General features: G+C 37.7%; 1 protein-coding gene across 3 annotated transcripts in view; it reads left to right on the top strand.

The window, feature by feature from the left end:
• LOC126752276 (uncharacterized) overlaps positions 1-25,728 on the top strand; it is a 141,172-nt gene extending 115,444 nt beyond the window's left edge. For 2 of the 3 annotated variants that reach the window (XM_050462973.1, XM_050462974.1), the window contains exons 6-9: positions 6,493-6,626; positions 13,616-13,735; positions 16,497-16,671; positions 20,044-25,728. In XM_050462973.1, the coding sequence (XP_050318930.1) occupies positions 6,493-6,626; positions 13,616-13,735; positions 16,497-16,671; positions 20,044-20,759 (1,145 nt within the window). In that variant the 3' untranslated portion in view covers positions 20,760-25,728. The remainder of the gene's footprint in view (positions 1-6,492; positions 6,627-13,615; positions 13,736-16,496; positions 16,672-20,043) is intronic. The other variant, XM_050462975.1, reaches the window with a different exon arrangement.
• Positions 25,729-26,327: the final 599 nt, after the last annotated feature.

Raw genomic sequence — 26,327 nt, 5'->3', positions numbered from 1 at the left:
AGACAGAATTCCAAAATAAACATCGCTACAAGAGGTAAACTTTATCACATTTGGAGGAAGAGGGTCAATCAGACTAATAATGCGAGGCATCTGTATGTCTTTACATAGCTCCTGAAAAATAAGTAATAATGAAAAAAACACTAATGCAGTCTCCAGCAGCGTAATTTGGGGTACCAGAATATATGTATTAGGGCTGCTCCAAAAAAAAATATTATTTTTGCTTGGTTCTCTTAAAATTATGTTCTTAAAGCACTCAAACTCTTACAAAATCTATAAAAAGAGCTATTTTTTCAAATAATTAGATTGCAATTTTTACTTGAAAATAAAAATATTCAATATACATATATATAATATAAAACTGTAAGGCGGAGCACCTTCACGTTACAATTAAGAGCTCATACTTAGAGAGTCTCTTAGAAGTGCCTAAGAAACTGTAAAAAAAAATTATTTAAAAAAATGCACCCACCCTAATATACTATAACCGTGATCTCAGGAATAATTTGTACTTAGATACCTAATTATATCCATCAATCTATATTTTAGATATTCAAATATATGAAAAACCAAATTTTTTTTTTACCCACCCTAATGTACCATAAAACGATGATCTCAGGAATAATTTTTACTACATAACCAATTCTATCAATCAATCTACATTATTTTGAATATTAAAATTTATGACTTATACAAATAGTACGCAGAAATTAAAGTAACTCACCTCAATTCACCGCATTTTTGGCACTTCCTGCAAAATAAAACAAATGAACTCTTAAATTTTGAATAAATTGATATATATACACATGAAAGCATTCATTTATTTTGCAACAATTAATAATAGTATTCAACTTTAATTAAAATTGGCATAGTAAATATGTGGTCACGTACCTATGACACGTTATGACACATACATAAATACATACATAGACAGTGGTATCTTTCTTCTTCGAGTGCAAGTATGAATCACTTTATGAATAATCAGAAAGTCCAGCAGACTCCGTTTACCCCATCCAGCGCAGCACGCGCATATTTTGCTAATGTATTTTTCGGCAACGTGCTGAGCATCTCGACACTTATTGCATACTGCAAGGGGCAGAAGGCAGCGCACAAGGAAAAAATTAGAAATAAACAAATCCAACGTCAACGCCCGCACTCACACACACACACACTGTCTCTGTGCGCATACAAATAACTGTGGACTCAAGAACGATCGACGTCAACTGTCGCTCCATCATTTTGTCATGGCAACATCCGTTTCAAATTGACCATTTGCGACGGTAAAAGCCAACAAAAAATCGACTAAAAGTGGAAAATGGTACAAAAATGTGAAAAATTGTCTAAGAAAAAATTGCAGAACACTATTGGGAAGCAACGGGGAGCGCCGAAAATAGATTGCATGAAAATAAACTCTAGACACTCGACAACATAGATTGACTTTTGAGAGGGTGCGAGGGGGCGCTGACGTTTGCACGGCGGTCAATGGCGTCAGACAAGCATTGATGCAAACTTGGGGCGCCACGTCTGCACATTCGTCTGGCCAACGTGCGGCATACATGCATACACATGACAATGTGTGCACTTTAACGAGTAACGGTAAATAAATGAACACGAAACAACATGTGAAACAAAAACTGACGAAAAAACTGCGAATCATAAGGCGAGTAAACAAACAGCTCGCAGATAAAGGTGAAGGTACGTTAAGCGAAAAATAGAAACTTTGACGGCGGAAAAAAGACAGTGATATGGAAACTTTATAAGAGTTGCCTGAAAAAGATGCATAAAAATCGCAGTTAAATTTTTATTGCAATTGTAGATGGAAACAACTGTTACTGAGCAGATCGTGGGTTCGCTAAACTAAAATTGAGTGAGCGCCAACGCAACGTTCAAACCGCCTAACAGTATGGAATATTAAATTAAACTTCTTTATATAATGTGAATAGTAGAATTTTGGACTGACACATAGTTCCTTCCCAAACGCTTTAGCGAATTAATTTCTAGCTGCAAGCTTCCCTCCTAACTTCGCCCCATCCATGATAAAGCTCATTACATCTTTTCTCCAGCGACTTCTCGTCATACATACATATTCTCCATGTTGGCATGTGAGCACAGAAAAAAACCGCCGCTAGTGATCTCTTCGACGCAAGTTAAAAGGAATGCAGTTGAAGGAGGATGTAATTTATGTGTTTATTTTTTCGCGCGATATATCAGTTTCCTTGAGCCTTAGAGCACAATTCGCAGCAATGCACCTGCCCGTAAGACCCACAGATGCTATTTTTAAAATGATATTAAGAGCTATTGCTATTGAGCTCCATTCAATCTTCTTAGCAAGCGTAGCCTTTTCCAGCGACCTCCACCATAAAATATTACCACTATTGATGAGAGATTCCACCTTTTCTCTAAAGCTCATCTAAAGCAATTTGATGCAACCGATACCTTCCTCACACTCTCCTCAATATTTGGCCCCCATGAAAGCTATATGTCAAAGATAAACCTCAGATACTCCCCTTTATCAACAGGTTTAAGACGTGAACCTCCGAAAGAGGGAAGATACACGTTTAGGATCTTATACCTTCTAACAAATAAAACCAGTTTTACTTGGGTTGATGCCTTCGCCCTGTTGGATATCGCATTCAGCTAACCGTCCGTTAGTTCTTAGACGGTATTTATACATGTTCCTTTTACCATAAAAACAGCTATCTGCGTAGGATATCATCCGACTGCCTCGTTCCTCAAATACTTTAAGTACTATAGTTCACGATCAGGATCGAAATCAGTGGGAAGAGTACCGCACATTGCCCCTATTATCCTATCGTTTCGTCTTTGCACTATCCCACTCTGTTACGGCGGTTCTGTCGCAAAGCAGACTATATATGAGGCGCTTGGCTTCGATTCCATCTCAAACCTTTCGAGGACTGTAAACGCCGCCAACGGCCTCAGATTATTGAAGGCCCCTCGATAATGACACAAAATTGTGCAAGCCAGTTTCGATGGACTTGTGTTTGATATAGTCATGCTGGACTCTTACCCCTCGGTATTCTGCTCCTAATTTACAGTCTCTTCAACATATTCAATAGAAATGAGTATGGGCTAACGGGCATGAAATCGTAGTATCATCGTGAGAGCTCTTTACGTCCCTCGGTATAAACGCAACTTTAACCAGTCCCCTGGTCACAGGAAGATGGCCTTAGTTCGCTTAGCTAGGTGCTAGAATTATGTAGCTCCTTCAAAACTAGACTCACAAATGAACTTAACACTATATAATATTAATTAGGCTAACTTATGTTCTGCAAGATCCGTGACTTCCTCATGAAATGGTTTTACTGATTTTATATTATCTGCTGTTTATTTTAATCCATTTATTTATATTTAAATATTTTTCACGAGTTTATTTGCGCTGTCATCGTCATGTTACGGTACTTGATGACGAGGAAAACTTTGTAAGCAATTTTCCTTCCGTTGATATTACAAACCGTGATTTTCGCTATGAGCGTCGAAACGTAAATTTATGGCAAACAAAACTCATTAATTCAGAAATTCACGAAATTGTTCGGAATGAAATTTACCACAGAAACTCTGCCAAAAGCAATAAAAATATGCAGCGGGAATGGTAATAAACCAAACTGACATTGCGAAGAAAATCAATGAAACGAAAAAGCTCGCGAACTGTATATGGATTAAAAACAATATAATAAGCTGGAAAATTTAAGAGGGAGAGAGAGAGAGAGAGAGTGATACCCGAATTAGATAGATACATATTTAAGCTATTATCAATATATTTGTTAGACTTTACCAAAATAAACGGGTGAGAAAGGTCATGGTTTCAAAAAAAACCAACTGCTAAAAGTGCCGCATCCGCTATAAAAAGAGATGATTCATAAACAAACTAGACTCATCATATTTGCATAGAACCAGCAAACAGCTATCGTAAACCCAGTTCATATTCCAAATTCCACAGGAAATGGATGAGCACGTAACAAAAAATTCGAAAAGTATTAAATTCGCATTACTCATTTCAACTATTCAACTTTCAAAATGTGCTTCACTGGCGCCACCGAAATAAGTACCTGCCGAGAGTTTACGACTGCCGCTTTTATTCACAGCTTTTAATTGATTTTTAATGCAAGTTCTGGACTTTTGCGGCTCCAACGAAAATAAAAGCAGCAAATCATTAAGTGGGCAGATAACCAGTTGAAAGCAAAGAGGCAGGTTGTTACACTCAACCATTCAGGCAGTCATCACAGCGCAGAGAAAGAGTGAAATCAAGGCGAGACGAAGATACTTCACTTGCACAAAACATGAATTGTCGATAAGTTTATTAAAACACTATAAGAAGGACATCTCATCTCTGGCGGAGAGCAAAGATATACTTGCTATTGCACAACTTTATTTACATACGCAAGAAACGCAGCCGAGCACCTGCAGTGCGGCAGTCGCTGGTTTATTGTCAACTTCTGGCTATTCGCCCCATTTTTAACTTTGTTTGTTGTAAATTGTCGCCTCGTCGCCTTTTAAGTGCAAATTTTATTAATGATTTCGTTGCACATTTTGCAGAACAACTTTTTGTTATTCAAACTTTTATTAATTTAATGCACTTTGCCGCTCACCAGCCAGCTCTTTACCGCTCTCCAACGCCAGCTTCAGTTTTCGTCATGCCCCATCTCATATTCGCCTTTGTCGCGCATTACCGATTCAACACTCAGCAAACGCTGCTTACTTTTTTCTCGCTGCCATATTACAGCGCAGAAAGTTTTAAATAATACTCTGCATACATATTTTTAGGCGTTGAAAGTTTCACCTTTGACCTGATTTCGGCAACGGTAATGACTTCGTCGGCACAATTGAGCTTAATTACCCGATGACATAGAGATGTCTACAAAACTAAACTTTTATCTCCTAAACACACACAAACAATTAAATAATTTTACATACATTTAGGCGCACTGGCCCGGAAAACTGTTTTCAAAGTATTAGGTCAACTGGTGTTAGGTAAAGTTTTCGAAAAATGGTTAGGTGGAGTAAAAGTATACTGCAGTAAAAATATGTAGAAATACATGTAGTTCTAAATTTTGACCAGAAGATTTTGATTGAAGGTAATTCTATAAATATTTTGTCCAAAGTTGTATTTTTATACTTTCGCAACATGCTTGAACAGAGAGTACAATAGTTCCACCTTGGTTGTGGTTATCACCTAAAAGTAATCAAGTTAGATGTATGGTTATATACATATATGTATATGTACAATGTAACAAAAGGGTCTCAGAAATTGTAAATAAAACACTAAATATTTAATTATTCATGAATATTTATTTTTTTAATCCCCACCATATGTTATACACTTATGCCAACGATCTTTTCGGTCCTCGGAACACTTTTAAAAAGCACTTTTTGGGATGGCTTTCAGCTGCTTCAGCGAATTTTGTTTTATCTCTTCGACTCTTCAATCTTCAATTAGGTTCCACGGAGCGGCAATTTCAGCTTGGGAAACAAGAAGCCAAATCTGATGAATACGATGGTTGATCGACCGTATTCATTGCTTTTTTGGCTTTAAATTTCAGCCACTATTATGGCTCGATGCGATGGTCCATTATCACAGAGTAAAATCTATGAATTGTTCTTCCACAATTCTGGCCGCTTCCGACGGGTGTTCTTATACAAACGCCTCAGGACAGCCGAATATCCAAAAAAAAAACAATCAAAAAAAAAAAACAATGATCATCACCTTGATTTTTTGGCATGGATTTTTTGGTTTCTGCTCATTTTTTCTCTCCATTCCGATGATTGTTGACTTGTTTGCATGCCAAACTCATAAACCAATGTCTCATTGGCAGCGATAATGCTCTCCTTGAATGTGGGATCGGAATTCACACATTCAAGCTTGTCCAAAGAGACATGAAAAATACAGCTTTATCACGGCGAGTCGCACAAGAATGCGTTTCATACCCAATAAATGCACCAAAATTATTCGAACGGCCTCGCGAGAGATTTCGAGCTCTCTTGCCATCTCTCTAACACTTGCCACACGATTTTCAAGCACGATATCCGTCACTTATTTAGTATTTTCATCAGTAATGGCCGAAAATTATTTTAATCGGCCCAAAACTATTCAAGCCCCCAAATACCGAATAAGTGGACCACAGTTTTTATTGCCAACTTTTTATCAAAAATATCGGTCAATGTGTGAGTTATATGTTTCAAATTAGGAAAGAATTATTTCCTTTTAAAAAGTGGATTAAATCAGATCAATAAATCTCTTAGCCCCCATATATCTAATAGAAAGATTTCCGAACCTCCGACTGACTTTATATCACAAATATCGACGAATACGTAAGTTTGAGTTGTGGCACTCCTTTAGTTTGAGTGGTGATACCCGAACTAAGCTCTTCCTTACTCGAATAGTTAGCTTTCCATTCAATAATTTCCTTGTAACATGTTATATGAATTTATTACAGAACCATCTCATAAATTCCAAAATTAATGCAATTTCTCTTGTTTCAGAAGTACCGGGAAAGGATCCAGCTATTTCCGGCATAAAATCACGTTATCGTGTTGGTGACATAGTTCGTGGCAATTGCACGTCGCGACATTCCAAGCCTGCAGCAAATCTAACCTGGACCATTAATGGACGAGAGGTGGGTGTATGTTTAGTCTCAAATTTAAAAAAATTTACACAAAAATCATAAAATGACAAATAAAAAATACCCGCTATAATTAGCCACAAATAAAATGATACCTAGAAAACTACCTTAGCAATCTACTACAGATATAATAACCGGTATAATTTGCCATAAATTATCGGTTATCCCACTGATATACCCAATAGTTAATAGGAAATAATATCGGTTACTATATTTGCTCTTACTTTGGTACCACATAACTCCACGACCTTCGATCTGTCTGTTCAATTTTCAGAGTATCTTAGCACTTAATCCAAAAACACAGTTTTACGGAGAGCATGGCTAGAAGCACTTCATATGTATATCCTTTAAAAGGACATCATTTCAGCATATTTCGGTGTTGAAAATAGTTTTCAGTACTTTCATCAAAATATTTAAACAAATTTCGGAAAGAGATATACTATTTCATATAAGCTTGAAATAGAAAATAATATTGCATAAATCTTTCTAATTTGGCAACAAATCTGTGCGCTCAATTAAATTTTGTTTACCTACCGCCTTTTGGGGGCTGTTTACTCATATTTAAATACTTGAGCACACAAATTTTAATTACATGCATTTCGAAAGTCCCAAAATATGTTAACTTTACTAAAAATTAAATACAAAATGCGCATAATTAATGGCGTGTGCGATTGTCGGGGTGCAAAGTGGCAGGCAATCAACGTTTCGAACTTAATACGAACGCTTTGTTAAACAGTTATAAATAACTAAATATTCGAATTGGTTTGTAGTGGCACATTTACACACTCAAATTGCAGCAAACTATGTGGAAAATTCTGGAAAATTTAAATTAAATACTACACACGTGCACACACACACAGATGCTCATGCTCCTTAATGTACAAGGACGCTGCCGCATAATTGTTTAATGGTGATTTGTGGTAGTTAAAAGCAAAAGTTTCGGAGAATATTATGTACACCTAGTATGTAGTGATTGTTTTTGTTTGTGTTGCATGAAAATTTCGGTGCTCAAAAGTTTCCGCCGGTGCAAGTAGCAGCTGCATGTAGTGACTTCTTTCGGCTAATTTGCGAAATCTGGCTCCACTGCCTGAATGTAAATATATGCAAAATGCCGCAGCGCAACAGAACACACGTAACCGACTCCGTGTGCACCAGCGTAGAGGCATGGGCATGATGGTTACACCGCTGACACGCCTTAATGTTCCGGCCGGACATTAAGCATAATTACAGGCACATGATGTATGTAATAGTGGCGATGGCAGCAACAACAAAAACAACAATGTGCCAGCAACGCAAACTGCAGCCGACTGTAGCGAGCAGTTTAGACGCCACCACTGTTGCATACAACACGTAGTGCGACCGCAGCAAACATGTCACAACAATTTTAACATACGCCACATAAGCACACGCTCACTTGCGCGCAGCAGCAGCCATGTGTGTGGCGCAAAACTCTTCACATGTAAAACACATTACCGCAAGCCCGCATGGTAGCAGGCAACAGTTGCCGTGCGCCTGACAAAACTTTGGCTGCAACTAACTGTGCTGCCCATCACACGCACACACACACCCACACAATCACAAACGAATGCATCCCCTTGCATTAGCAGCATTATTTTCGTAGCGCAGCTGCACATAATTTTTCCCTCGGCCACTACTTGCGCCGCGCCGCACACTGCTTTCGCATCTGCCGGTCCATAAAGCACACCTTCGCTTCGTCGCAAGACCGCAAATTTTCACTGAAGCTCACATGACTGTCAGCTGCCGGCCTTTTGCTTGCGCGTGGGTGTTTCACGTATGGCGTGTCCTCGAGTGGGAACGACACAGTAGTAGCTGTCCCTGAAAACTCAGAGCTGTGCTTGCGCTAACTTGTCGTAATTGGAGCCTACAGAGAATTAAAAGGATTTGCAAAGCAAAGGTGGTCAGAGCGCAAGTTCAGCAGGCTTTATTGTTTTTCACATGTTGGCAGTTTCAGAACTCTAAAGTTACGTTTTTCAAAACTGTTTCTGGTAATAATTGATTAATAAGGGAATATGCGTAGAGAGGAATCAATGTTTAGTCAAGGTATAAAATTTGAACAGGTCCATTGATACAATTTGTTCCCTATATTAACTTATTCGATAACTGAAGACAAGTGCTGAACCACGAAGGCCGCTTTAGGACTCACAAAATCTGGGTACGTATATAAGAAAGAGTAGGCAGTTAGAAGAACTGGCATGCCAAGTTCCTAATAGGGGGTATAATCTCCACAGGTTTAAATATGCAATCAACCGTCTTAGAGATAAACTCAGACTACTGCCACTTACACAACATGGGCCTTGACTTTATCAATATGCTGGGTCTAGGTGGGTCATTGTGATTTAGAAGAGGTCACAATAGAACTAAGTTCACGGTGCATTCCTCGTTTATCAATCAAAGAAGGAGTCCAAATAGGGTAACGCTGAAATTCTTTCCTCCTGTAATTGCAGACCGAAAACTGCGTTACAGAGTCTACTCCTGGCAGATGTTTCTTCGCCCACATACTTACGGAGGATACAAGGACTGGGAGAAGTCGTTGAGAAGTGACTCATTAAGCTTTTTAACGAATGGCTCGAAACTAGGATGGGAAAGTTGGAGAGGGAATCTTCTGTAAAGAACTCTCCCTTAAGCTTAGCTTTAGGCTACCGTACTACTAAAGTGTTTAACTGGCATTAAGATATAAAGATAGCAGTAGATTTACTGCTCTGCAGTACGGAGCGCCGATATAAGCATTGAGCTCACGAACTGTGCGCTCAAAGTTAGTAAAGAAATAGCATCATACTACTTCATCATTAGACTCGTTTGGGTTCCTGGTCATAGCGGAATCAATGGTAACTGCAAAGTTGATGAGTTAGCAAAACGGGGTACCCTTACCCTGCTCACTTCGAAGAGGAAACGAGTTGGATATTCGTAGTTATTGCACGCTCTAGCACTGGATTTATGAACTAATGTGCAATGACCAGCTGCTGTACGACTGCGAGGCCTTCTAAGCTAGAGCAGAATACAGGAGATCTACGGAACTGCTTGCCCTTAGCAAAGTTCTTCTTGTAGCTTTCGTAGGAGTTCTTACTGGACATTGACCAATGAGCATTTATGCTGCAAGTCTAAAAATTCATTCGGACGCACATTGTCTAAGTTGTATCGAAAAAGGTTACAGGCTCTTTCTCCTTTAGTATACAGCATTAGCAAGAATGAGACTGAAACATTTCGGCTGTCATACCTAAGGAGAAACGAGCCGAAACTGACATTAGCTGCCTCTACAAATTTGTGATCAGCTTAAAACGATTTATCGATTTATGAGGGACTTTATGACAAAGTTTTATTGGAGTTCTAGGTATCACAACAGACCGGTTTTGGAAGCTGCCCTTTGATTTGAGATCCCGTTTTTATAATAGGCCATTTAACCTAACCTAACCTAGTACAACCTTTTTTATTGTTCTTGTGAAATTTGACAAGTTTTGTGGAACGCGACAAGTTTTTCTGGCGGTTTTTACCATAAAAAACTGAAAAACTTTAGACTCATCCGGCTCGTCCGTCCACCTCTGATCTCTCTGTTCTTCGATTCAACCCATTTTAGTTAATATTGTGGGTATGAAGACCGAAGCTTGAAACATGTGTTTGAAAAATCGGATTAAGTATTGGTAATCTTGTATTGGCTCAAGATTTGTAATGAAATACATGAAAATGTATTTTTGTTTTCTTTTTTGTAATTTCAGATCAAATTTGAATAGATTTACTACACAGATTTACATTATTATTTGCACATAAAGAAACCCGATATTTCAGTAACATATTTGATAAGCCTAATACACTCGAAATTCAGATGTGACCTGGCTTCCTGTGTGGCACAGTCAACTTCGGAAATAAACCCACTTTTTCACATTGTGTCTTGGTGGTTATTTCAACATACACCGTCTGGTAGACACACAATGAAATGTTTTTTTTAGAAAAAAGAATCATACAGCTTGATTGAAAAAATCTGTTACAATCGATGGCAATATGTAGACAACAAAATTTTTAATGCGAGCACTTGTATTTAACAATAAATAGGAGAAAAGAACAATTCAGTTATAAACTCTCCGCCCTTTTTCCGCTTTTTACAAAACGCGCACGGAACAGCTTCCCACAGGAAAATAAATTTCCTCAACTAGTAGCCATATTTTATATTTGTTTGGCACTAAAAACTTCCGCTAAATCCCATTGGACACCCACAGTTGCACAGCCACGCACTCCACTTATATTTAAAAGGCCAAACTTTGCATCCATAGATGCGCTCGTGAGCACTGTTTACCTTCGCTCGCAAACTTCTATCCACGACACAAGCGACACACACATCCACATGTGCACGAATCGCATAAAGCCAAACTTGGAAGTGCATTGAATTTGGTCACCACATTTCGCCTCGCCACACCGCAAGTGCGGGCGTTGTAAGCACGCCCTGAGCGCGCGGCCCACACCTGCACGCTTATCTTGCTTGCTAATAATTTAGTTTTACTGTCGCCCCGGTGTGGTCTGTTTATTTAAAGTTTTTCGGTGATTGTTATTCTTGGTGAATATCTCGAAAAAACCGCAAACGTAATAAGCCATTGCCGAAAATGTTGGTCGTTGATATGTTTATTCTTTTAAATATTCGAAAATAGTGCAGGACCAACTTTCAGGCGCTATTTCATTTTGCTTCGGCGTTACTTGTAGCCGAAGCCGCATTGTTTCTCGTTGCACGTGCGTTCTCTATTTTACTATTCCCTACGTAAGTATGTATGTGGCATATAGTAGATTCATTACATACAAATACGATTACATAACGACTATTGCATGCGCCTTTGCCATTACCGTTATAGTACAAATTGTCATAAATCTGCAGTTATGTGCTTGAATTTTCATTTCATTCTGCCGAAGCAAAATTGTAAAAGTTCTGCAAATTATGGAGACGATTTTCGGCAATAACAGTTACTTTTTTGTACTGTTAACATACAAACGAACTAGCAAACTGACAATTTAATGACAGTTGAAAAGTAATTTACGAGAATAATTTAATTTTCCTTGAGTCATGCCAGAATTGGCACGATAAGGGAAGAGCGGAAATATTTTTAATTTCTGCTGGAATTTGAGGTTATGGCACAATTAATAGCAACAAACTCCTGCCTTATGATCTCAACCTCAAATGAATTTCCGGTAAATTCTTGAAGAAGCATAAACAAGTATGCAAAGTGCTGACAAGCCTTGAACTCGGCATGCGATTTTTTATGGATTGGAGAAAAGCTTGAGTTTTTTCTACACTTGAACATTTACAAAGATTCTAAAAACAAACAAAAAATTAATTTCTATTTATTGAAGCTCTTCACAAATAAAAAGATTTTCGTACAAAAAATTGTTTTTGATCGAACTGTTTGTATGACAGCTATAAGCTATAGTGGACCGATCTAAATAATTCGTTCGGAGATTGCTGTCAATAGATCCACTTTGAATGGCGTTTAGTGTCTGTTGGAAATGGTTGCGTCCGAAATGTGGTCGGTTTATTGTTCAAGTTCAAGTTCGACGTCTTGGAGAAAGGTTTAACTGATGTTCCTAGAAGGCGGCTCCGCTTCAAACAGTTGACAGTAGATATAGTATCTGTGAAAACACCCAAGCAGAAATTTCTTGGAGAGAAGAATGTTATGCCCTTTTACGGTAACTATGTTACATGATATTCTGTTATAGTGCACAACACGGCATTCTGGCAGGTCTTTTGTAGGAGGAAGCAGCGAAAGCCGGAGTGCGGAACTTTAATCCGCTAAACCTAACCTACCCCCAACTCAAGTCTGTCCCACGGAACCACCAGATAAGGTATTACTTCATGGGAGTGACAATACATTTTACGTCTCCTCTATAGCACGGAGGGTCTGACGCCTGTTCTGCTGTAACTGTCTTCATTTAGTTTTGATGGGAGTTTCCGCTTAGCGAACAGCTTTCCACTTGTCAGAGGACTGACACATAAATGCTGTCATATGCAAGTCTGTAACTTCTCATCTGCGTTCTGTTGCATCTAGGCGATATAATTGATGACAGGCCGTCCGATTGCCCTGTATGTTGCCAACAATGTCTTTTTGTCTTTGCCCCAATGTTGTGGTCGAGTCTGTACTCCTTCATCCAGTTCGTAAATAAGATGGCCGTAAATTTGGCGGAGGAGAGTGTTAGGCTCCTTGCAGTGAAGAAAAAGTTTTAGAAGATATGTCTTCTTAGTTTAGATTGTTAACGTCAAAATAGTACAGATAATTGACGACCGCTCAGATTGTTCATGGTCCACCACTTTAGACCTGGAGGGAGAGTAGTTTGTTCGGTGACCTCACATAGAGTTTTGTGGTGAGCTTTCGATAAGTCCAACGCTACGGGGATGGTCCTCTCTCAGGGCTGTTTCTGTTTAAGGCTACAAGCTATCTGGGTGCTAAAAGCTGTGGTGGTGTTCGGCTAGGCCCAGATGATGTGAGAAGGTCGAGAGTAGCAAGGTCTCAAGAGTTTTCACTACTGGGAAAATGGGAGTTTTCGGGTGATAAGTCTTCCTTAGGTGGTCAGTAATTAATTGGGAACCTTACCCCCATCGAGTAAAAGTGTTTCAACATTAGCATATTTATTTCGTCTGAGCCGATGGATTTTGATGACAAGTACACGGATATGTCTAAATCGACTTACCTCGTTACGCTGATCATTTATATATTTACTCTATAAGGTCCATGAAAGTTTTCTTTCAGTGTTACAAACTTCGTGGCAAACTTAATATACTCTGTTCAAGATAAAATCGTGCTTTCAATGACGTGCCTAACCAAACCCTGAATTCTTTCATTTTCAGTTCTGTTATGAGCCGTAAATACAGAAAAATGTAGAAGGCTTCGCTAAGTGAACTTAAAAGTATGCACATACTTGTTGAACTAAGAAACACAGCACGAAGCATAGTTTGCATTTATATAAATCAATATTTTTTTTTTTACTTTCAGACCAACCCCTCTCATATACGCCATCACAAACCCATGCGAGAGGCGCGCGAACTGGAAACAGCCGTTTCGGGCATACACTTCGTGATCACACCACAGCATTTTAGCGCAGGAAAATTGAAGGTAAGGAGAGAAATGATGAAACATCTCAAAAACGTCAAAGCACCCAACCAAAGTGGAATTTCCCGTTCGCTGTCTCGTCTGCCAAACTAGTAAACGCCATTTTCGCCCAAAAGAGACGAGTGCGCACACATACATACAAGTATTTTATAGCAATAATGTCAGCAAATGACTCACAAGTCATTCAAGTCACAGCAGCCACGAACTCGTGGAATGTCCGTTAGCCGAGAACAAGCGCCGCTAATTAAGCTATTAAGCGATAAACAAAAACTTCAAACGGCAGTTGAGCAACAGCAGCACGGCGTATAATTGAAATGCCCACAAACAGATAGTGGCAGCTGAAATTGCGTTGCGCCTGCAACAAAAAAAAAGCCTCGACGAACTAATCTAAACGTAGGAAGACGAGCAGCGCGTTGCAAGAAAAACAGTCCGACGCGTAGTCACGGTCAATTTTTATGAGGTCACGTTGCTGTTTAACCGCCCAACAACAATAATAGCATACTTTAAGTGGCAACAAAGTACCGTTGGCCTTATTGCGGAGGCGTTGAAAGGGTGTGCACGAGCGCGAAACAAACGACCATAAAAGCATATAAACAATTTAATGTTCCTTCTACTTAATTGGCCGCAATGAATATGCGTCCGTTATGTTGCAGAAGCACATATTTTGCTCGGACGACTGCTACATAGTTGTTGCGAGGCGCCACGCGCACACACGAGCCATTTAAGCCACTTGATGCGATTTAATTGTTTCTTTTCCGCAGTTGCGTGTTCTGTCGCTTTCCAAAAAAAAAAATGCAGCGAGCAAAGAGCGGTTGTGCGTGTGTCTGTTGTCATGCTCCGCTTTGGATTGCCTTCGCCGCATGGCAAGTCACCCGCTGTTCATAATGCTCGAATGGTTTATTGCTTGCGTGCGCCATTCGTATTCGCCCGGCCAACCAAGGAGTCAAAAACGCAGCAAAATGTGTGCTTAGGCTTTGAAAAAAGCGAACAAATAGCGTTGCAACAGCTGCGTGGCAACAGCGTCGTGGCAAGTGCAGCGCTGGCCGAGCGTTAAGCTCGTTTGTAGTCGTATAATAAAGCACACATTCGGCACAAATGTGTAATTGCTTTTTATGGCACAACGGAGTCAAACAAAGTACTTGTGGTGGAAAGAAAGTAGAAGAGAGAGAAAAAATAGCACTGTTTTCACTTTAAACCAACGCTGGATGAAGTCATGTGTAGAAGTCCACGCAAGTGAGAATTCTTTTACATACTAAAGCAGCTCACGACTTTCGGTTTTAGACGTATCACCCACTTTCCTCTGGTAGCCGTTTGAAGGCGAGCTAAAGTGAGAAGGCGAAACATCCCTCTCCAGAATTACGCGCTCTGTAAAAAACATACCCAATGAAAGGATCACAACAACCTCAGATGGCGGCCCGTGCAAACGTGTTAAGGATTACGATTTAGGAGCATGCACCTTGAATGTCCGGGCTTCTGGTTGATGTCCTAGTAAGGATCTATCGATCCTGAATATTTTCATATGAAAAGCTCTGTCGTGATCGGAAGAACTCATAATCAACATTGTCACAAGCCTTTGAAAATGATCATAAAAATCATTAACTAAGGTATAAATAACTTTAGTATCTATGCACTCTCGGATCTTGTTCATCAGCGGCTTTTTTCTGTCCACATATCAGAAAACAATAAAATGTTAATCGCTGACACTGAGTCCGGTTTCGAATCAACTTTTACAAATTGAATAAATTCGAATTCTGTAAAAAAAAATATTTCGCTATAAAACCAAGTTCCTGGGAGTAGTTTTGGACAGCAAACTGTTGTGGAAACTCAATGTGGAGGAGAGGGTGAAAAAGGCCAGAAAGGCTCTCAGCGTATGTTAGAAACTAGTAGAGTCAACTTGGAGCCCATTACCTGTCCATACATATAGATGTTACACAGCGGTAGTCCAGTCAATCTTCCCTAGCGCCGCCAATCTTCGGACATGGGTCGACAGGCAAAGGGACAGTGGATAATATAAATCACCTACACTCACGCTTTATCTGAAATAAAAGGTAGCAAGTCACGCTAAAAGACTGTGGATGGCGCAGGGGCAAGCGACTCACTAGCAGAACTCTTAACATATACAAAGGTGTCACCCGCTTCACTACCGAAGCAGTTCATAAAATACGCAAATTTTTAAAAACGATACCAAATTTCCGAAAGTGCTATCACACGGTTCAGGGTGAGATGGAATGCCTTAGTAGCAAGCACGATCGTCACGATCATGTGCAAGGAGCTGAAGGAAAACCAGCAGTCTTTCTACTCACACAGTCTCAAAAAGACTGCAAGACGGATGTTGGCTTAGTCACAGGTCAGAACTTACAGGCAACACATGTGAAGCCTATGGGCATTATCAACAATGATATATGTAGAAAGTGCAGTGAAGTAGGCATGAGATCGACGCTACAACACTTCCTCAGCTTATGTGTGGCCTTATCCAGAACTCGGCTTAGATATCTAGGAGCTTAGCAGTTCAAGGCATGAGATGAAGTATCAGAATTAGCTATGAAGTCTCTATTAAACTTCGCAAAAAGCGTTGACGACCTGCAAGACGTATACTTCAGCTCGTATTAATGAACCTCCAGGTTTTATTACAAAGAAACTGGAGGTTTATGTGTAGCCTAACAGACAGCCAGTCTCTTATATCAAAAAGTCCATGCTTAGATTTTATATTTTTATTGTCATCCGTTTTATCTAATTAATTAAAAAAAAACTCTACACTTTCCAGATACGCTGCACTGCACACATACACGATGTCTACTGGAAATCGACAGAGAAATCGATTGAAGAGGAACGCCACAAACACAACATCAACTCGGTTAATACATTTTCAGATGATTACTTTGATTCGGAGGACGAGCAACTGATAGATCGATCAGACACATATACGACGCATATAAAAGGTAAGTGCGAACGGAAGGCAAGTGGTGTTGCGAGACACGATTACAGGCTGTCAATAAGAGATCATTCCCACACTATACAAATAACAGTTATAAAAGCTGTATGCTAAGGTTTGAGCAGAAATAAACAATATTTGTGTAATAATTGTCAAGCTAAAAAGCCAAGCCACTGGCCAGCTGCATATAGTCACTTTATTTGATAATAGTTATGTCAGTTTAAAATGTTAGAAAAGGACGGCAATATTCATATACACACACATTTACTGCTCAACATTTAAGTAAAATTATGTCCACATGTGGATAAAAATGACATTACCTTTAAGCGCAAACAAAGATTTCCTAGAAAATGAACAGCAAGCTAAGAAGCAAAACTTCAAGGGGGCTACCACATATTAAAATCAGAAATATACATATTAAATTATATGCAAAAGAAGTGCAATTTCGGCGCTTTCCTCCAATACAATGTTTGCCAAAAAAGAACAACAAAATGGAAGTAGGTTGACTCACTCATACAGGTATAGAAGTGTAGTACATAGGTAAGCAATGTGTGTACACTTGCTCATAAAGGAGATGAAATTTGTTAGGAATAAGTATGAATAAGTAGGGAAAAATATTACCGAACTCAAAAAGCCAGCAGTGACGTGTGCAACAAGGTAAGTAAAGCTGAAACACAAAAAAGGGGAGAGAAAGTCCAAAAAGCGAGTTGCGAAATGTAGAACAAGTGCAATGAAAACTGTTGCAAGTTTGCAGCCCTCCTTGCAACTCACCTGCTGCTTATGAATTTACACAAATACACATGTATGTATGTATATTTCATAGCAATTGATTCACTAAAAGTTTTTCATATGCACACACGAGCGTGCATTTATCAAATTGTTAAGTATGTCATGAAATATTTTATGTCAACTAACTGGCGCTGTTTAGAATTATGATGATTTGAATATGGCTTGCAATGGCAAAAAGAAATGATGGAGCATATATAGTACACACACTCATCATACATAAAGCACATTTTTGGATGTGTCTAACGGGAAAGTGTCAACTAAGCGCATTCACAAACAGATGGCCACATACGACAGCTTGGAATTTATAAATACTTACGGAAGAGTAGAGTTTTGGTCCTACTTTAATGGCTTCGGAAGAATTAGATGGGCAGGTTTCACTCAATTTGAAAAGTTAAAGAACTGCAGTAGATTTAATAATTCTCAATGGAATTACATATTTTTTGGGAAATAAAATGCAAAATGTTTTTCAATTTTAGGGCGTTATGCATTCAAAGCAAGAATTTTATTTTCGCAAACGAAAATTACTCTCGCCCCGTTGCGTATTCTCGTTCAAAATGAATAGCTTGTAACGCAAGCCTACAACAAAGCGATGAAACTAGTTGTTGAGGAAAATAATATTCTTATTTTATATAGCAGATGAATGTCACACTATACAACTGCAATTTCTAGCTCAAACTAAGCCTCTTGTTCAGGCTATACAACGAGTTTTATTCCATGCAATGCAGCCGTAACTTTGTTTCTGTTTGAATAGAACTAGACTATAACCTAGGTAAGGTTAGGTTAGATGGCTGAACGAAGATCACACATGTACTATTACTTGTAACCCTTTGTGCGGCCAAAGAAAAGGAGAACTTTTGAGTTCGAACTTATAAATTAGCAAAACCCTTAGTAACTTAGTTTCCGCCCGCTCGGTGGGATGCCAGACGTTATGCGTTACCAAGTATTTAAATCATGACCTCTCAAACGCGGGGCAGTCAAGAAGAGTTGAGTTGTTTCCACCTCATCTTTTTCCACACAGCTTTTGCAGATGGCATATGGTAGGATTCCCAGCCTTACTGCGTGGACGCCAACAGGATAATAGCCTGTTAAAAGACCCAAAACTGGGGACGGGCTAGCCTTACTGAAGGCAAAGAAATCACAGGATCTATTGTGATCAATCTTGGTCCAAAAAGCTTTCGCAACAACGAGCGATGGTGGCCCAGCACTGGCCAAGCTTTCGCACCCATAGTAATTCCTTTTTTTGCTAGTTCATCAGCTTTACAGTTTCTCGCGATTCCGCTGAGACCTGGCCCCCATACCAGTCTTATCACAAAGATACTTGATGGTATTGATAGCGAGGTTAAGCACTCTTTGACCAGCCTTGAACACACTTTTAATTAGTTCAATGCTAGTATCGCCGCTCTGCTATCAGAGGGAAAGGTCACTTTGTTGAAGGAGACTGCACTCCGGAGCACTAAATCTACTGCTACCTTTATGGCTGCAGCCTCGGCCTGGAAGACATTGCAACAGTCCGGAATGAATTCTACCTGCTTTTATAACTTTTGTGCAGGCCAAACTAAACATGTTAGATCAAATTTAGACCAAGTGCCATCTGATCAATTTTGACCCGGACCGACAAAAAAAACATTTCCACTTACTTTAAGAAAAACTTAATAATCAGCTTAAAATAAGCACCTGAGAAATACAAGAATATCAGCTTTTAATCCAATTATCGGTACACTTGTCATAAGCCTCGACTGGGATGGCCTCCAGTACGCGACAGCGAATTTTGGTTTTTAAGTTTATTTGCTAGATTCTCGGACAGTTTGGACGTCAAACTAAACCCAATTTTTGTCACCAGTAATGACGTGTGATATATATGTACATATATAAGATCCTCATCTACGAGTACCTTGTCAAGCATCTCTTTTGCTACCTCTACTCTGTTAGCTCGATTTTGCAAAAGATTCAGATTAGTTCGCGTCCAGTACTAAAACATTTCATACCCAAAACATTAACCAAAACTTGTCGATTCTAAACATATGTTGAGATCCTCTGCAATCTCTCCGATGGCTTCACGAAAATTTTTAAGCACTGTTTCTTTAACTTTTTCGATGTCATCGTCGTTAACAGAGGCGGATGGACGGCTAGCATGCGGTAAGTTTTCGGCGACTTAAAGACCTTCACTAAATGCTTTGGAAACAAAAAATTTTAAACAAACTTATTGTCTTATTGTAAAGTCTTCCCTCAGCGAGAGAAGAAAATTCTTTCTAAGCTTTAAATTCCCCACCCAAGGTTTGAGATTCTCACAAGCTCACGGTAAAAAAGTTGTGGTCACGTTACAAAGACCGTCGGTATAGTATAGTATGAAGGTAGTAGTTCATCAGGTTTTGTGTACTTTGTGATTAAATTCGAAAGCAGCATATTTTCTTTTGTCTCTTCAGTTGCAAGTACATACTTCGGATCTTGTTGCATCCTTCACTGGAATACCAATTAAATTGCACTCTTCATTGTTTGCAGCAAGCAAACACTTCAAGAGCACTCGCACCCACACACACACTGACACTTTACAATTTTACTTATCTGCAATTGGTTATATACTCTTTTGCAGGTGCCGTCTCATCCTTGAATGCCAATGGCGCAACACAACAACATTGTCATTGCCTGTCATTGCTGGTGCGCTGGACGACAGTGGCGCTGGCGGCCTGGCATGCTACGCGATATTTTCACCAATTATGCCGGCAATTGTTTGTTTGGCGTGAAACAATGGCGTCAAAAGGAACAACAATGCAAGCAATCAGAACAACAACAACAGCAGCTACAACAACCATAGTGCATAATAGGACCCAAGCGCGAGCCAAAGGGCAACTATTAAGTGGGACAAGTGCTGACGAGGCAACTTCGAAAGCTGCCGTAATGACAACACAAGCCCGAAAAGCAACAACAACAAGAACAGCAACTGCAGCAGCAGTTGCAGCAATGACAGCTTGCCGCAGCAACTGGGCAGCCGCCGTCGCGCAAACAAAATATCGAACGCGAAATGAAACGACCAGTTCACAATTAATAGAGAGCATAAACGCGCAGCAACAGTTACAGCGCCGGCCTCAACAACACTGGCAGCAGCAACATATAGTTGGCTTTGAAAAAGGGCCAACAACACAAAAGCTGGCACAACAACTACAAAAGCACTCGAGGAAAGGGGCGGCAACACTGCCAACAATGCGAATAGCAATTAAAGCGAAAACAGCTAAAACAGCAACAACAAATGATGCTGTTGCAGCAAAACTGTTACTTGCGCATGCAACGGCAACGGCAACAGCAACATGATTCCATCGTCTTTAGAATACGAGTATATATAGTAGATAAAAACAAAAAAAAAAAAAAAAAATCAAGAAAAAGTGGTGTAGAGTGGACGAGCGAAGCACGACGAACTTCTTTGACACACAAAATTATTCTCTTCGGCATTAGTGATGAGTTCCGCTCGCATTCTCCTAGACTTACCTAAACTACTCTTAAAACCCAACTGAATTTGTGTCGGATGTGTAGTTTAGACATTCATTTACCGAAAATTCCGAAAAACTGACGCCTAAAGCGATTTAAAATTTGAGTTTTTCAGACGAAAACTAAAAAGGCCATAAGCCATTTGACGTTAGCCGCCAGCAGTTTGTGTGCAAGCAATTAATGCACAGGCAACTACCAGCTATAGAACACTAATAACACTAGGCGTGTGCCACACAAAGTTACAAAAGCACACATACACATACATATACAAAAGTTGTAATGAAAAACTATTACACAGGTATATTTACTTAAACACTCATATTACACATGTACACAGTTACGAACGTACATATGTTGTACTTCCAATTATGTAGGCGATCAAACTGCTAATTTTCCCATGCAATAAACCAATAATTTGATTTTGTTTTCAAAATTCAATACAAATATCAATTATAAACGCTTAATTTGCCGACTGGAGTACTTAGGCGTTTACATTTTTTTTGCCCACCACTTAATAGGCCACTAAATAGGCGTTGTTATTGCATGTTTATTGATTACTAAAATTATTTTGTTATGATTTCCAATAATGAATATTAAGGTAAGTACTTAAACTCGTGCAAATATGTACATAAAGAATCAAAAAATAATAACAATAATAAAAGAAAAGAAAAAACAGAAAAGTGTATTATCAGCAAAGAAAGCCACTCAAAACTCCATAAAACAGCTATAAATTACTTTACCGTTATTTATACAAATATACGCCCAATAATATAAAATTAATTTCTGTACTTGTAACCAGTGTGTAAATGTGTGCAGATGTAAGTACTTTGAAAAGAAAATAAGGAAGAAGGTCCTTTACTTCTATATTTTCTATAATTTTCTTTTATATATTTTTTACATTTTCTTTACGAACTAAATAATTTATATCGTCATCTATAATACAAAATAACGTAACATCACTTTTCATATGTTATGAGGCGAGGAAAACCGATATAAAAAAAAACCACTCATATTCAAAGAAAAATTTAGTTTTGGTTATAAAATGGTAATATATTGGTTAAATGTTGGTTATATATTGGTTATTTATTGGTTATATCTGACAGCAAAAGCTGAAAATTTTTGGCTACATATATATATACATATAGTATAACATCATGTAATGAATCGTAAGCAGTAGAAAACTTAATTTCGGTTTTACTGATGATGCTTTGTTTCGCATTTTAGGTGACGATATAAATATTCATTTATTAAAGCCTAACTTTACAACGTTTTGTGTATGCAGTGTGACAAAAAATTACACGGAAATTGTAAATAAAACACAAAATATTGAATTATTTATCATTTTTATTTTGCCGCCTTCAAAGTAATCCCCAACGGATGTAATACACTTATGCCAACGATTTTTCCAGTTCTCGAAATACTTTTCATAAGCACTTTTTGGGATGGCCTTCAGCTCCTTCAGAGATTTTTGTTTTATCTCTTCGATCGACTGAAAACGGGTTTCACGGAGCATTTTCAGTTTGAGGAACAACAAAAATCACACGAAGCTAAATTTAGTGTATATGGTGGTTGATCGCTGGTACACATTGCGTTTATAGCTTTAAATTCCATCACAGTCGTGGCTCAGTGCGATAGTGCATTATCATAGTGTAAAATCCATGAATTGTTCTACCACAATTTTGACCGTTTTCGACGGACGTTCTCACACAAACACCTCAAAACGCCCAAAGAGATCTCGTTATTGGCAGTATGTTGCTCCGGAAGAAATTCAAGATGCACCAAACCACGAATATCGAAAAAAAACACTAGCCATTAGTTTTTATGCGGCTTAATTTTTGAGCGGCTTTGGCGTGTTTGTTTTTTGGTTTCGGGTCGGTTTTTCCCCCCATTCCGATGACTGTTGTCTTGCTTGCATGCTAAACTCATGAACCATATCTCATCGGTAGTTAATGCTCTCCTTGAATGTGGGATCGGAATTCGCACGATCAAGCATGTCCAAAGAGATTTTTTTACGGAGCCGTCCGCGCCGGGTGATATGTCAAGGTGAACTGGAGAATTCGCGGAAGTCTTATGATTTCTTCTGGACAACTAGTCTTTTTTTCATGTGTAGAAAATAATGGGTTTACGATGTGATCCATTTTGGCTGTGGTTAAATCAAGAGCCTTTGTTCCACCTCCGAGTTTTTTCATCACTATTGTATATCCGAATCCCTAGGGTTTTGCTCTGAGCGTTAGCAGGCTTAGCTTTTTTTCGCCGCTTAATACTGTTCGGCTTTCTGAAATGCGGCTTCTCTGCGCCTGGATCTCTTAAGCGATTTGCGAAGGCTAAGACATGTGCGGCTAAGTTGGGTCATATTTTCTGTCCACAAGGAAGCTACTGCTTCATGTTTGCTTTGGGAAGTTTTACTGCTGCAAATTTTTAATAGCTGACAGGGACACACTTTGTAGAGTTCTACAAAACAAATTAAAAAGTCTATCGCGATTCTTCATATATTGTATTGATATATCTTAAAACCTTTTTTAACAATTCCTTCAAAGTTATCCAAAACGCTTTTCGCATTATTTCTTTTCGAAGCCTTGTTTATTTATTTTACTTCACCTAAAAATAATCCAAAGTCCTAATAACTTTCCTTAAACGATTTCGTGGCAAAACCAAGAGAATGAAAATTAAAAAATAAAAAATTAAAAATAAAAAATTAAAAATAGAAAATATTAAAAATATTAAAAATATAAATAAAAAATTAATATTTGTATATGTATAGGCAAGTAAAGATATGTACTTTGTTAAACAACCCTAAGCAGGTTTCCCTTATAAAAAGACGAATAGAGTTCTAGACAACCGAAACAAAAAGAAATTAACGCATAAGCCAAAGAGGAAATCAAAATAAAAACTGAAACAAAAAACATAAACTTAACTAAATAGCAAATATTTTTTTGTAAGTACTGAAGGCTGCAGTTCAATGTAAAAAGCATTATTAAAAATATTTATTATAAAATATTACTATAATTAAATATAATAATTACTTAAAACAGTAGCGCTAATTGTAGATCATTTCGAGATACAAATGTTGTGAAAATAACTTATGCATTTAAAGGCATGATTGTGCGGATGTTAAAGCAAAATCTCGCATTATGATGAATTATAGTATAACTTAAAATATTGGGTAGTCGAAAAAGTATTTTCGTATTTTTTCAATAAATGTCGTTGCAGGCGGATATCTCCAGTGCTACCAATCATATTGTGTCATACTATACAGTGTTGGAAAGATATGATTTAAGCTTCATTTAACAAACAAATAAATAAATTCGGGGAAATTAAAAAAAACTTACAGCTGTTCAAAAATGAGTGAAAATAATGAAGAAATTCGTTATATTAGTTAAGTTTACGGAGCTATATCAGTTCGTGTAGCAAAATAATGATTCGCTCCGTTTAGTTCTGAAAATTCTGAAATTTCGATTTACACTAATAAAAGTTTTACGCTGTTGGAATAATGTCTCCAGCGAAACAATGGCAAAAAGCGGTCGACCAAAATGGTACATGTATTTATTTATTTATTAGTATATATTTAAAAGAGATAAGTTGAAGTTTGATTAGAAATACGAAAAGACTTTTTCGACTACCCATTTGTATAAATTAATATGTAGACACTGTAAACAAATTATACAAAATATATTAAAAATCCGAAAAAAACAAAAATAAACAAATAGATATAATATATAAAATATTAACAAAAGTAAGCTCATCTCGAAAAATATTATAAGGTCGTGCATAGGAAGCAGAAAGCTACTTGCAACCAAACTTTAAATTTAAGCTTTTTGCCTTTCCAATGATAACACGGTTATTTTCACGATTTATTTTTCTAGAGGCTAAAAATTTATTTTTTAGAGGTTAAAAATGTACTTTAGCTAAAACAAATCGCTGTAAATTAACAAAGCAAACTCGCACATTTCTAGATTTTAAGACGCGCACTCAACTTTCAGTTATTTACCAGGTAGTTAGTAGTAAAAAATTAGAGTTTTCTTTATAGAGCGCACCTAGTTATGCCGAACAGAAAAAGACTCAACTATAAAGTATATAGGAAAAAAAAATATATATAAACTTGTAAAGTAAAGTAATATTTAAATAAATATTTGAGATTAAATAAATAACACTTTATTTTGTAAAAAGCCGAAAAAGTTTGAAAAGCGCATACAGTCGTCAAAAAAGTATGGGCTGACAGGCACAAGAGCATTGTGTATAAAACAAGCTTAAATAATGAACTGTATTTAAAAGAAGACCTATATATATATACATACATACATATATTATATAACTGTATAAATATAGCATTAGCATTAATGTATTACTACAAATAAACTGCAAATATGTATTTATGGGAATAATATTTATGTATGGTATATGAAAGCAAATGTTAATCCATTAGCCTCCCGCAGCAAAACACTTAATAAAATTATGAAAAGCGTTAAACCAAAGAGTAAACTGTGTGTTTTCCATTAAAAACATTTTTTCGCGCATTTGTGCAACACAAATGTATAATGATATTTTCCTCGAATAAATGCATACAAATGCTGCCGCAACAACATAAACACAAAAAAAAAAAACAAAAAATTCAACTACATACATACATAAACTTTTTGTGAAAACATGTCTATATTATTATGCCAAACATAATTACAATGTACTATATACCCACACACACACATACAAACATATACGATTACTATACAAATACACACACACGCAAACACACAGTTATTGTGAAAACACTAAAGCAACTGCCAGCGTATGCAGAAAAGTACCGTTAAAAAACGCATAATTATTTGCTGCGTATGTGTGCGTTTCATGCGCGCCGTACACGAGTGAATACGTTATTTTATTAAATGCAAATATTTCAGTTATAATTAAATTAAGTGCTCAAAAAACTGACAAATATTTACAAAAAGCTCCCCGGACGCAAAAATTTACACCGCATAATTATGATTTATCCATAAATAATTAACCCGTTTTCGCCGACATACGTACCCCCCCAGAAAAAAGCATTTAACAATTTGCGTTGAAGTTGAAAAAGTAAAAAAAGTATATATAATAAGAATGAAAAAATTTAAATGAGATTTTAGTAAGCAGCGTTTTCGCGCTAAATATTTAGTTTTAAACAATATTAGTTGCTAAGTTGTATAAACAAGAATGTCTATGGAATACAGCCAAAATGAAAGCAAACAAATGCATGAATAAAGAACTTATAAAAACACTAACAAAACTAAAACGAAATTTTAATGACCATATTTTATTTTAATTGGAATAGACGAAGAAATAATGCGAGCGCATCTGAATAAATAAATGTGGAGTCTAAACTCGCAGAACTTATTTCGAAAAAAAGATTAAAAAGCGTTCATA

Source organism: Bactrocera neohumeralis, chromosome 3 (genome assembly GCF_024586455.1).
Source record: "Bactrocera neohumeralis isolate Rockhampton chromosome 3, APGP_CSIRO_Bneo_wtdbg2-racon-allhic-juicebox.fasta_v2, whole genome shotgun sequence".
NCBI lineage: Eukaryota > Metazoa > Arthropoda > Insecta > Diptera > Tephritidae > Bactrocera > Bactrocera neohumeralis.
This window is presented reverse-complemented; position numbering and strand designations above follow the sequence as displayed.